Below are 14,447 nucleotides of genomic sequence, written 5' to 3' on the forward strand. Positions count from 1 at the left end.
AACGATCACTTTCTTTGTTTTTTTTTACAGAACGATAAGGTTTGAGGGCAATTTAGTAAAACAAAGTCACAGAGTTTAGATTAGCAATGTTTAATATGTGCTGAATAATAAGTTAAGTATCAAAGTTTCTTTTATTAAATTAAACGTTCTTTTGAATCCTACCACGTAACTATCATGAAAGAAAACACACTATCGGGTTTTTAGATTTGATTATTATGTAGTATGCTATCACATTTTATACATTCATGTATATTAATTTTTAATGCTGATGAACGCTATCTTTAATTTCAAAACAAAAATGCAAACAAACGTAAGTATACATGTTAATAATAAATGCAGCAAGATTCCTTGAAGTAGATTCCGAACTTCTGTGATTATGGTCGCCTTAGAGAAGTGTTGTTCAGTACAAATGCTTATCTTTGTTCAAATATGCACTGATCCCTTTCAGAGGTGGTCATCAGTTTCAACTTTGTAATATTTCTCAAAGTCCTGAAATTATTTATGTTGCGCTTACATCGAAAGGTGAAATGGACTTCACTAGAGGAATGGAAATTAAGTACATGATTTAAAAGTTTATAAACTTACGAAATTACTCAATTATAATTACACGCTGATAATATTTCACCGTCAAAATTGCCTCAACACTTCTTCGAGGGCAATTTTTAGGGGAGAATCTTTGTTTCCATGAATTTTACATAATTATCCCGCGATTCTTCTTTTCTAGTGATTCGTTAATCTACCCGAAACACAGTCTCAAGCAACTTTTTTCATCTCCATCCTCATAAAATATTGGAAACCTGCCATTCAAAAGTTTGGGGGAAAGTATTGTTGATAAAAGTTGTCTATTGCGTTTCTCATCCATAGATGTGATATTACATCCGGATACCAAATCACCACTTCCAGTAAAGTTTATCGGGAACCGAATGTGTAAATTTTTGTATCTCAGTAGTAGCATACATGCCGTCAGAATGCCTTAGTTTCGAATCTAGTTTTATCAAATTACTCTTCAAAACAATCAGAAATTTTGCAGAATTTACTTTCAATCCCAGGTCGGAATCTGTGCCACTGATTCCTAACATCGACATCATCGCTTGCTCAATCATAGAGTTCAGCTCTGATTTCCGAGACAAGCTGGCAATCTCTTTCATACACTCTTCTTCAACTAGTGCCTGTTCTTTCTTAGAATTTCCTAGCTGGAGTTGTAGCATCTCGTTCTTCTGTCTCTCTTTTGCCATTTCTTCTTTCAAGCTGCTCGCATAGGCTTCATTCGCAGCCAACCTTGATTTTAATTCTTGCTGAAATTAAAAAAAGAATTTATTACTTTACGCATCAAGAAATAAGCTTCCCTTCTTTATTTGATGTGCTTCACACCATACAAAAATTAACATATATGGAAATAGAAGTATGCCAGTTTTAAATTAGAATTAGAAAAGTTAAACTTTACATTAGCTTTATTTTATAACAGAAAATTTATGCATTTCGATAACCCCTCCCTTTTTTTCCAAATGAAAAACGTATTCTGAATATTTTTGTCTTTGCTCCCTAATGAAAAATTCGATATCCGTCTTTCTTGAAATGCATATAGAAACTTTCTATGAAACCTCCGTCAATATGGGATAGAATTTTATATCGCAATTATATATTGAATTTTGCTCATTATAATATATTTAATCTTGCTATTGCTCATTATAATATATTTAATCTTGCTATTGAGTTCATACGAGCAAATTTATGAAATATACAGAGTGTTTTAAAAAAGTATAGACTCTACACTGTAGAGTCTTCCTGTTTTGGTAACACACACTAAGTCAAGACTCCTAAGTAGAAGAAAGCAAATTATCGCTATTTCTAGATAAGCAAATAGAAACCCATTAACGATGAAATAGACCCTTTTATTAAGAACTCAGTAAGTTGAACAGATGGCTCTCCCGGTACCTACAAACTTGCTAGCATTTATGGGGTGAACTCAAAAGTAGAATATTAAATTAAAACTAAATCTAAGTCTTATTTAGCCAAAGGGATTTAAACTCGCAAATTGGTTCTTAACCTACACCGGCGTGACAGTACTACCGTCACTAATAAAGCAAAGCCGTAGACAGAAATGGTGATCGTAGACTAACAGCTAGCAACATGGCCTTTAACAAGTGGAACTAGCTCTGATTAAAACAATCTCAAACTCTTATTTAAAGAAACGCGAGCTAAATTTACATTCTGGCAGGAAACCGGAAGGATAGGAGTGACAGTAATGATTGATAATATAAAATAGCTGTTTAATTAAATGCAATGCAAAAACTTGCCCGATTTAACATCTCCTGAATGGTGGATCATAGATACGAACGGCCTCTGTAACGTGGCATTTTATAAATAATGTATTAAAACATGCAACATTTAAATTTTCTGTGTCTGCAGAATGAAATAGTAATGAGAAAAGTGTTTCGCACAAAGTAATTAATAAATAAAAAATAAAAGGAAAGAAAGAAAGGAAAAGAAATTAGAACGACACAGAGAGAAGAGATATGCTCTCAAACAATGAAAATTGCCTTAGATAACATTGCAGGTTTCTCTCTTTACGAAAGTAGAGCGTTTCTAGGAAATATTTCGAATTCGAAATGATATAAGATGTAAAAGCCTTTGCAATCAATTTATGCATGGGAAAATCTCTACCATAGATAATGATGCTTGTGGTTATTTCTAACAATAAAATTACTTGTGACTGCAGTTATGCTTGGCATAATACAGAAGTCGAACGCTTACGTAATATGAAAAGTTTGAAACATTACAGCACGTTTGGCTGCTTAGACTGATATATTTGTTTTTTACTGTGCATTTCTCGCAGACCACCAAGACATTTTGCAAAACCTCTTAAGTCAACAAAACTGGACTGAAAATAAGCACGTGCTTAGAGCATCAAGGAGAGGAAGGAGGCTTTACATAAAGATGCTTAGAGGTTTAAGGAAAGAGCGTACCACAAAAGTTTCCTAGTGCAAGTTTTATCATGGCATGTATGGTACAAGTAAACCTAGGTCCAGATAGAAAAACACGGAGAAAAAACAAGTCTCAGTATGTTGAAATTTTTTGCTTAGGGCCACTAAAAGTCTTAATCCATCTGTACCTAAACACTATATCATATTTAGTCATACTTATCTGTAATTATTTGCAGAAAACAAATGCTGAACCCTATTTTCGATATTTAACTTTGCTCGTAAAAATGACAATCATTTAATTATTTCGAAACTCTTTCGTTAACCAAAAAAAGCTGCTGACTGATGTCTTTGGTAAAAGAAAAAAAAGCGTCTTAAAACGAACGTTTGTAAATAGAAGGTTGGGGGGGGTTATAGTCAAAGTTCTCGATAAGTAAATATTGTTATAGGCAACTATATATTTATAGTTTTGAAAGCAAGTTTCTGAATATGGTCGTGCAGGTATGGTCTGAATATGGTCTCGAAAATTACTTTTCATACCAGAAAAGCATAAATGTATTAAGAAAGTTTTTCTTTATTCTCATTTGTAAAAATTACTAAAATTCGAAAACATTTCTAGTAATGTAACTGAGCTCCTTAAGATCAATGTAAAAGTTCTATAATTAAGGCAGCTTTTCCTCTTCACGTTTATTTTTGCATATTGCGCAATTAGATCTTTAAATATATTTACGCTTATTTTGATAAAAAACGTTTTATCGATTGAAATTTTCTTTGAAGGAATCGTATGAAAGAATTTAAATTTTATATTTTTCCGTTAAATTCTGTGGTGTCATTAAAATTTTTTTAGACAAAACCTGATTTTATTTCATTTTTTCTTAAACTGGAACCATGGTTCTTCGGTTATGTCCCACTTCAGGCTTCCCCAAATGAAGGTTTTATTGAAAATTGTTCTATTTTATTCTTTTACTATGCGGTCAATAAAATAGGTTTCCTTTAACCTTTCCATCAGCAGTTCACATAAAATAAATAAATAAATAAATAAATAAAAATAAAAAAATTTAAAAAAAAGTTGGGGGGAGGGGACCTATTCCCTCCCCAAACTTCTCCCTATCAAATATAATGAATGAAGAAAATAGAAAGAAGTATTAAAATATGGCGATTTCTGATGTCCTTTTCCGAACATTTACAAAAGGAAAGGAAAAGCCTTTATGTGACACGATATTTGTTGCTACCTTTCAGAATACCTGAAGTGAGAAACATTGAAATTGAGCATCGTAGGTTCTTCGACCAACCATTCAAGAGATACTTTATTTTGCAACCTTTTTCATACGTCCTCTACAGACGATGGAGATCTTATTTTTAATTCTCTGATTAGGAGATTTTACCTACGCTCATGCAAAATTTACTGTGATCATAGAATTTTACCATGAAAATTGGTACAAAAGGCATATCAAATTATAGCAAATATTTTCCTTACCACGAATTCTTCTTGACTAGCTGGAACTTCATCTAAATCCTTGGACCATGCTTCTCCTTCTTCCAAGTACTGAATTCTGGATCTAAAATCAAACATCGGATTTAATATTTTTAGAATTAAAATTTTGCTTTTGCGCTGACAAAAATCTGTGTATGTTCGACCATCTGTCATTTACACTCCTTAAATATTAAGATTAGCTGTCATCTATGAAGCGATTGCTCAATGAAATCGTTAGGAAGTAGATTTGAACATTAGAATGACTGTATTCTGCAGAAAAAGGGCGCTATAATGAATGGTCACTATAAGGGAAGAGGATTTAATACGCTAGGTAATCCAACGTAAACAAGAAAAGTAAAACTTCAATGATTTGAAAACTATGGACAATATTTTTGTAATTATGAAAAGTTTTAATGCTAGAATAATTACATTTTTCGTCGATACGGGAGTGGCGATTATGGAGAATTGGACTTTCGTATAGAACTGTATGGAAGTCATTCAGGATCATCACCAAGAAGTATCCTTAGATAATATAAAACGTGTAAGAATTGAAACCAACCAATTTCGAGAGCCATCATGAATTTGAAAACTCGATGTTTCAGCAACTGGGAAACACTGCTGGCTGGTTTTCAAACACTGCAGACTGATCCTATGGGCTAACGACAAGCACTTTTCGTTATTTTCTTAGCGGAAATATAAATGCATATATTTGCCGCATCTGGTTGAAAAGGAACCCTCGTGCAATTAAAGAAACCTCTTCGTATCTGCCAAAGGGGACAGCATGATGTGGGGATTTAGAGTCATTGGTTTTTCTGATACTAGAGATGTGAAAAATGTGCAGTCCGCCCCGAGATTTGAACTCCGGATCTACCGAATATTCGTTGAGTGTGCTTCCAGTTACACTGCGAAGGCATTCCGAAAGGGGGGAGAAAAGACCATAGATAATCTCCCTTTTAAAGGGCGACTGGGGATGGGGAAAAACAGTCACCAAATTCTGTTAGTGATGAATTATCGTCCACTACCTTTTTTAGTTCGGATGCCCCTTGTAGATTATTTAGGTTATATCAGTTCTAGAAAGTGAAAAATGTGCATTGTCATCGCCGGGACTTAAACTCCGTACCTCCCGAATACGCGTTGAATATGCTTCCAGTCACACCGCGAAGACATGGGGAAAGGAAGGAGGAAATACCTTAGAGGTCCCCCTGAGTTATTCATTATAGGTTCCATTTTCATTCAGAAAGGCCACAGTGTATTTCAAACTCTTTTGGTCACAGGTGAGCATCATGCAGCCGTTTTAAGAAACAGCGTCATTCCCTTCTTGCAAAAGAGATAAGGTGTACTATTCATGCAGCATATTGCACCTCTACATAGGTCCTTCCCAGCGCTTGCTGAGATCAACATTTGGCGATGATCATATACTTAGTCGCTCTTTCCGGCTGGAATAGCTATCAAAATCTCCTGACATTATACCTCATTATACCTTGCAAATTTGGGTTGTTTGAAATCAGAGATATAAAGCCATCATGAATTTGAAAATTAATCGTCGATTAATAATATTCGTTATCTTAAAAGACTAGTTTCGCCATTAAGTGACATGAATTACGGCTAAAGATTTTCAATTCTATGTCGTGCCACGTCTAAGGCCCGTATGTGCAGTGATAGTCTTGAATATTTGTAACCCTAACTGCGTCCGGAAGTGAAGCACAACCTCTCTCTGCCAATCGTAGATATTCTGGCAATAAAATACTTGGTCATCATGAAAACGTGTCATGTCTTTTTGTGCATTTCCGTTAAAATCAAATCGTTCTTCTACCTATACTCTTCAAATTATTGATTTTGCATTTTCTGCTACTTTTGTATCACCCAATATACTCTCATTAATTAAGAATTTTTGTAGCGGTCTTTGTCATGGGATGGTTATTGGAAGGAGTAGTCCATATAGCGAGTATCGATTGCAATTCAAAGCCCAAACTTGGCTGGTAATCATATTTAACTTCACTTGGCATTCTCTTTTCTTTTCTCGGCAAAAAAGTGCTATCAAGTGAGTTATGGTTTATACAGATCTCCTGAATAATCAGGTATGAAGAGAAAAGCTTGAGCTCTGAGTACTGTTTCAAGCAATCTACATATATAAAGAAGAAATTCTGTGTGTTTGTTTGTTCTTTAATAACTCAGTCACTACTTATAGCTATCGTCACCAGACGTTTTACAATTCTTTTCTGGATCCTGGAAAATGCTGACATCCACTTTTTCCAAAAAAAGTAGCTAAAATCAAAATATTAATTAAAAACTCTGAAAAACGATAATTTTCGCCCTCATTTTTCCGAGTGGCAACAGTCTCGCAAGCTGGAGATGAAAATTTGCGTTATTTCGAAAGTTGTTGCCACTGCTCTCTTTCAAATCCTAGAGTTTGTTAATAAAAAAATTCTAAGTTTTATAATGAAATAACTATACCATTGCCAAATATTAAATACATTATTCTCGATACCAAAAATTCGCGAAGCCATTTCGACTACTTCCATCTTTGTACGACTTTAATCAGCCGAAATATTAATTAAAAACTCTGAAAGCGCTAATTTTCGCGCTCATTTTCCCGATAGGCAGCAGTCTCACGCGTTAGAGATAAAAATACTTTATTTCGAAAAGTGTTGCTACTGCTCGCTTTCAAATCGTCAAGTTTGTTGATAAAAAACGTGTAGGTTTTAGAAAATCTGCACGTATAAAGAAAAATGTATGTTTGTGTGTTTGTTCGCATTATTGATTTCTGATCAATTATGATACATTTTTTGCCACATTTAATTAACTAAAATTGTATATAGGTGAAATATCGGATGGAACTTGAGCTTTTACGACCATTTGATTAGAAAGACGAAAATCATTAAAAACTGCGTGTCATTGTTACTTATATAATGGGAGATAATTAGTTTATTTTTCTATCGAAATATTTTATGTAGATTCCATTTGGCATCAGACTGAAAAATGTATGACTATGAATCGTATTTTTTGCATCTTTGTTAGAGAAGAATTACAGCAGTATTGTTCTCTTTGTTAGATGTAAGAAATTGTCGGGAAAAGAAGTGAACGAAATATGAAAATATTTTTATTATCAATTTTTCCCCTTATTTTCCTTTAGTTAGTTTCTGAAGAAACCATGGCGACCGTCAGTGCAAATGAATACATCTGCTACTGGCAGCAGTGTAGTTACAGCATGCAATGGCCTAGCTAGAACTTTTGCGTGCCGGGGCGACCCTGAGATTTCCTCTTGGATGACTCTGAACTTGCCACTCCTTTTAATATATAAGCAAGTAACTATTAAAAATGTCAAAACAACATGTAGGGAAATAAATTAAAACTCTGCGTTTATTTTTGAAAAAAAAATTTAATTCCAACATTTTAAAAAGTTATATTATTAGTTTGCTCGTTTGTTTTGTTCGCAAAACTTTCAGTGATATGGTAGAAGTCTATTTGATTGCTCCTATTGTCATGTATATAGTAAGGAAAGCTTTCTTGAATGGAATATACATATATATATGTAGTTTTCTGTATTTCTTAAAGAAGTTCTTCATACTTTTTAAATGATTTTTATTTTGAAAACGCATCTCACATGTAGTAACACCTTCAGCAATTAAGGGAAAGTTCACACTGGCATTACAGTATTTAGAACTTTGCTCTGGCGATTGTAATTCAGAATAAACTAAAAAAATTTCAAAGGATTCCGCGACCTTATGTCGATTTTCTTAGCAAAAAAGAAATAAAACTCTGGAATACTTCTTTCTTAACGAGGAAGACTTTCTTTCCTTATGAATGACACCGTGTTAATACTAGTTAATGTTCATAATTTACATTCAAAGTTTCTACGGAACAAAAAAAAAAGTTTAAATACATGTAGTTGTTGAAATCAATAGGTGATTTCTTTAAATAATTTATCTAGAGCTAAAACTCTTTTCTTCATCTTCCATATGAAAATTTAAATCAAATTATTCTTCACCTGTCTCGGCCACACACCTGGCTAAACCCTATAAAAATATTTCATGCAAAAAATGCCGCCTGTAAAAATGCACCGCCCGGGAGGGGGGTCCACCCCCTCTAGCTACGCCTCTGACAGTATGGCTTTGTCTAATGGAGTACCTGAGTTTTTGAATGAGAGCAAGTGACGGGGAAAATATGAGGTTCGCTTCTCTCTCCTCTTCGCTCTCTCTCCTCCGGTGTTGTGTAGATGCAATTTCATGATCTTTCGCTTAATTTGTTGTAAGTGCCGCTAAAATTGCACAAGTGAATTTCAGTCTTACATCACAAGATTCGGCAGTCTACGGCGAACATAGTGTTGCAAAGGTTTCGTACACGTGATATATATATTTTTTTAACAAATATTGCAGTTTTTATTGTTCTCGTGAAATGCGGACCTAATTCCTTTTTGTTTGTGAAAGTGGTAAATTGAAGTGCCAAGGATCACAAATTTTTATCAAATTCTTACTGTGTAATAGTGTTACTATCCACAAAAATAATTGGACTTTTTGATTATTTCATACTCCCTGGATGGCTCCGAATACTGTTAGATGTAATTGTTTAATTAAGGAAGTGCATCTCATTTAAATAGTGACATAATCAGCTCAGTTAATACATGATTTTCCTAGATTACAAACTTGTTTGAAAGATTATCAGGCTGAAATCGTACAACAGGTTCTGACTTATTGTCCGACTTTTTTTGTGCGAGCTATGAAATTTTTGTAAACCCCTACGAATAGCTTCTAAAGATAGATCTTCCTGACCATATTACTAAGATCTCACATTCTGTTATTAGGTATCCTGATAATAATGCTGATTCCACCAAATTAAACGATATTCTGCGAATTTCTGCTAAACTTAAAAACCAACTAAATATCTCCAAAAATAGAAAACTTAATGCCCAAGAACATAAAGATATTTCTAGCCATTTAACAGCTCTTCGTAATATAGTGGCAGACCAGGAATTTACTCTAGCAAAGCAGGAAAGCACAATCTCGGAACTGAGAGAGCAACTGTCTTTCCAACATCATAGCATTACAATTAGTTCTAAAGTAAGGGAACAACAACAAAATGTTCGAAAATGTTTCGAGACGAACGTTCTAGAACAATCCTCAAATTCTTACGCTATTGCCTCCACCAAAAATATTCCTTCAAAACAAGTTCCAAAACGTCAAATCAAAGATCATATTCTATGCCTAAAACCTAAAGATTCGGAAAGAACACCTGAAGATATCAGAAATCAACCAAGTTCGGAAATTAAGCCAAAAAACTGGGCGTTCATATCAATAATCGTGCTATTAACTTTAAAGAGCTTTTAATCAGTGTCGAAAAGAAAGCAGACTTAGAAGATTTACACCAATCAAGCACTAAAAAGATTAATGCAAGCTTCCGTGACTGTTCGTACTTCAAAACTCGAAAGTAGTAATAGTGATAATAGTGTTTAATGCACCTTATTCAACAACTGCTGAAGATATTAACCCTGCTTTTCTAAGAGCTACATAAATAATAATCTTGGTGTCTCTCTGTGTTCTCCAGTCCACCGATATGATAATACAAATAAATTGATTCAAGAAGTTTACTCAAATTCTTGTGACTGTTTTACCTCATCAAAAGTCTTCACTGTATTCAACTCGTGTTCTTTCCGTTCTTACATTTCACTTCCCCGTTGTCTTCATTATCAGGGCCTTTGATATAATAGTCGCTTCCTGCTGTTCCATTTGCGCCAAACAGCACTCTCATAGAGAGTGTTTCTCAAACGCAAAACTCTGCGTAAATTATGTTCACAACCAAGAAACTGGTTCTTCATTTCCTACTGACCACGGTGCTCATGAAAGAATATGCCAGACTTATAGAAATCAACTCAAAAAATTGTTATATATGGACAAAGCCACAACCCGGCATGATGCCAACATCCGCAAATGAAAATTCTTCAGTTTCAATTAACAAGCAAGAATACAGTTTAAAAAACAACAGTTGTGCACAAGATTTTGGCATGGACAATAATAGCACCTAATCGTTCTATCATAGCATATACAGATGACCGTCAACGGGAAATCAAAACTAGAATCATCAGCAAAACATTGCTTTGATAAGTTCAGCAACTGGGCTAGAGATCACAAATTACTATTTCAATCTCGAAGACTTAAGCTATGACAATAGGAGCTGTAGCCCCTTTTAAACGAAAGCCCACAATTAACCTCCATTATGATAGTTCAACAAGTGAAGTATCTAGGTCTCACAATTGACTCCAGACTTTCTTGGCTGCCTCACCTGAAAAATATTAAGAATCGAATTGGAATATTGAAAATAATAAGATGCGGACCACGGCTAAAACCTAAAGTGTCTCTTATTCCTTACTAAAAATTTGGTATCAGACAGTCACAAAAAGAATAATTTTACATTGTGCTGGTAATCTGGGCAACTTCTTTAACTAAATATAAATGTCTTCAACTTCTTTCCATACAAAGAATGCTTCTTCTACAAATCAGTAGGAGGTACCGCACAGCTTCGACAGCAGCCCTGCAAGTATTAACTTATATTCATCCTCTCGACCTAACTGCGGAGCGAGAAGAAATACATTCCTGTATATTACGACTTGATAAACATATCACTCTATGGAACATTTACTTTTCAGTTTCGGACTACGAGGCAAAAATTCAGATTATCCTTGCCACCTCTCCTATAATGGCCTCGATTCTTATAATTGCTCTAGATCGCCTCAGTTGCCAATTCGCGGGATCGCCATTTACACAGGTGGTTTGCGTACTGAAGCAGGCAAATGCTGTGTAAACTTGTGTAAAGAAGATTGTAAAGAAGATTAAGTAATCGGAAGTCAATATTTCAAGCTGAATTGACGACAATAAAGAAAGCTATTCAACTCTCCTATAGATTCGATACACAAGCCCATATATGCAGTGAATCTCTATCTAGTTTGGAGGCAATTGGTGGTATAAATTCCAGAAATCCGCTAGTCATAGAAATTCAAAAATTACTCCTCAACAAGAATTTCGTCCACGCTTATACTGGGTTCCAGCACATACGGGCATAGTTGGCAATGAGCTTGCTGATGAACTTGCCAAGCAAGCAGCAACTGGCACGAAATTTCCGGAACATCCTTTGTCCTTGCCAAGCTCTTTTCTTAAAAGGATTACTTACAAATACTTAATAAATCACTGGCAATCCAGATGGAATATTGCAACAACGGGAAGACGGACTTTTCGTTTTTGCCCCCATGTCTCTACTAAGATGCTTACATTTTTCTCTGCATTGACAACCTTTTTTTCAGGCCATGGACCTTTCATAGCATATCTTCATCGCTTTGGTATTGCAGAACTGGATACTTGTGACTGTGGCCAGCAACTCCGGTTCATTGTGCCTTTTACTGTTGTCTTACAAAACCTTTTAACTTGACCAAGCCATCTGATCACTACTTGAAACAATGGACTTCACAACCATTAAAACCTAAGGGAGCTCTTACTAAACTGACAATAATATTACAATTCTGTAAAGAAACATATTCATAATCATCACCTAGCTGAGTACTCATTCAATATTCATACTCATTCAACTAGCTAAGTAATCGATGTATAAACACTTTTTTAATTTTTTTACGTATTAATTTATTTATTTGTTATTTACATTTACATTTATTTATTCAAATATACCTGATATAAGTCTTATATCCTATTCTATTTATATATACCTGTTCTATTTATATATACCTATTCTATTTATACACTGGTGTGCAAAAATTAAGGACGAGACGGTTTTTTCAATATAACTTTGTACAAAGGCTTTCCAAATCGACACATTTAATAATGTAAGATCTCCAATACGTAAGGACATGAGTAATGTAAGCAACACTTACTAAAAGAGAAATCAGAGGGATAAAAAGAAGCTTTATTGAAAACGTAGCATGCAGCGCAATGCGACTGAAGGCCGAAACATCCCTGTGATGGGTGTCCAGCAAGAAACATCCGGTCTTTAATAGGGGATATGATCTCCCCTGACTGCTAGGCAGGTTTCACAGCGTCTGTCCATGCTGAGAATGAGGGTGTCAATGAGTTGTTGAGGCATTGCTGCCCATTCGTCTTGCAGCGCCAATCGAAGCTCCGCAATCGTTACGGGTGGTAAGGTACGAGCTGCCAAGCGTCTGCCTAGAAAATCCCATACATGCTCGATGGGATTGAGATCCGGAGATAGTGCCCGCCAATCCATACGTTCAATATCCTCACTCTCTAAGAGCTGTTCGGCAGCTACTGTGCGATGACATGGTGCATTGTCGTCCATGAAAAGGAACTGCGGACCTATAGCGCCTCTAAAAAGACGCACATATGGAAGAAGAATCTCGTTACAATAACGGGTCCCGTTGACTGAACCTGCGTCGAAGATGTGAAGGTCTGTACGATTACCAAGCATGATGCCTCCCCAAACGAGAACACCGCCACCTCCATACCTGTCCCTTTCAATGATGTTCGAGGGATGATTGCGGCTTCCCCGCTCTCTCCAGATGAGTATGCGATAAGAATCGCTCCTCAGACTGAATCTGCTCTCATCTGTAAAGAGTACTCGTCCCCATTCATTGTCTCTCCAATTCCGGTGTTCCCGGCACCACAGAGAACGCCTTCTCCGATGGGCAGGCGTTAGAGGTACACACCGTACAGGGCGTCGTGCAAACAGACCACCACCGTGCAGTCTTCTGGCCACTGTAAAACGCGATATCGGTCGTCCAGTCGCCTGTGTCGTGTGTCTAGCGATTTCTCCCGCTGTCTGCCGCCTGTTTCTTCTGGCCTGTAAGGCAATATACCGGTCATCTGCGGGTGTGGTTCCTCGTGGACGACCACTTCTAAACCCCCGGATAACTGTAAGCTCCTGTAGTTTGAAATTGTCTCTAAAGTCGTGAAACGATGCTGTGAGCCATTCCGAACTCTGCAGCCACACTTGTCACACTGCGGTCTTCCTCCAATTTCCCAATGATTCGACCTCGGGTAAAAGCATCCAGATGTCGTCTAACAGATTGATTATTCGCCATTTCTCGCTCAGGCAGCAACTCGATGTGATTTTAACTGCTATACGGCGTGCAATCTCTTTTCCAGAAATACTGACCTTACACCGACAACATGCTTTATACTACTCAGACACTCCCCCATTACGTCTACCTGCATATCTGCGCATGTGCTACCGTACATCACCTTACTTAATCTCCTGATTGGTCTTTGTGTCCGCTCTGCCTCTTCGTTCAGCTGATATGCTAATTTTTCGACTTCGTCCTTAATTTTTGCACACCAGTGTATATACCTTGTTATGTTTATTTATTTATATATATCTATTCTATTTATATTATTTCTTTCTTCATTTATTTTATTTTTGTTTCTATTAGTCCAAAGAGGCTTTGTCCCTGAAGGACTATTGTTTTCGTTTTGCGATTTTGCGTTGAATCACTAAATAAATGTCCGTTTCACCTTTCAAACTGTTGCCACCAAATGTTAGAGTCCTGCATTATATTTGAAGGAATTAAATAATGAAAAATCTGCATAAATGTATGTATATTTCTCGCATTGTGATAAAACAACGGTACATAGAGCCATCGAATTTTGAATGACGTAATACTACTGCAAATGTGTGCATGTGGAAGCCCAAATTTGAAATTTGGAATTTGTTTCATTATCGACTTCATATTTTGTAAAACATTAACGAATTAACGATTAACAAACTCAAGGATTTGAAAGGGAGCAATGGCAACACTCTACGGGGGGGGGAACTTTTTTATCTCCAGCGCGCGGAACTGTGTAGCGGAAATTCTAAAGGTATGCTCATTTTAAAATTATTTTGCGACATTGCTATTAAACTGAATTCTATGGTTTAAGTACAAAGAACATGATATTTAATAAATAAAAAAATCTGAAAGGTTTCAGATTTTAAATTACGTCCAAAGGGGCGTGGGGCGTTTTCTAACGTTTTGTGTGTTACCTTTATTTATTAAGTATCATGTTCTTCGCACTTAAACCATAAATTTCAGTTCAATAGAAATGTCACAAAATAATTTT

General features: G+C 35.8%; 1 protein-coding gene across 1 annotated transcript in view; it reads right to left on the minus strand.

Annotated features, from left to right (window-relative positions):
- LOC118192700 (uncharacterized) overlaps positions 1-14,447 on the minus strand; it is an 84,354-nt gene that overhangs the window by 32,088 nt on the left and 37,819 nt on the right. The window contains exons 5-6 of the mRNA XM_035363700.2: positions 4,399-4,480; positions 1,038-1,295 (exon numbers count right to left, since the gene is read on the minus strand). Coding sequence (XP_035219591.2) covers positions 1,038-1,295; positions 4,399-4,480 — 340 coding nt within the window. The remainder of the gene's footprint in view (positions 1-1,037; positions 1,296-4,398; positions 4,481-14,447) is intronic.

The sequence above is a fragment of the Stegodyphus dumicola genome, chromosome 4 (assembly GCF_044657685.1).
Source record: "Stegodyphus dumicola isolate Sdum_Otavi_A_Nest chromosome 4, ASM4465768v1".
In the NCBI taxonomy this organism is placed as follows: Eukaryota; Metazoa; Arthropoda; class Arachnida; order Araneae; family Eresidae; genus Stegodyphus; species Stegodyphus dumicola.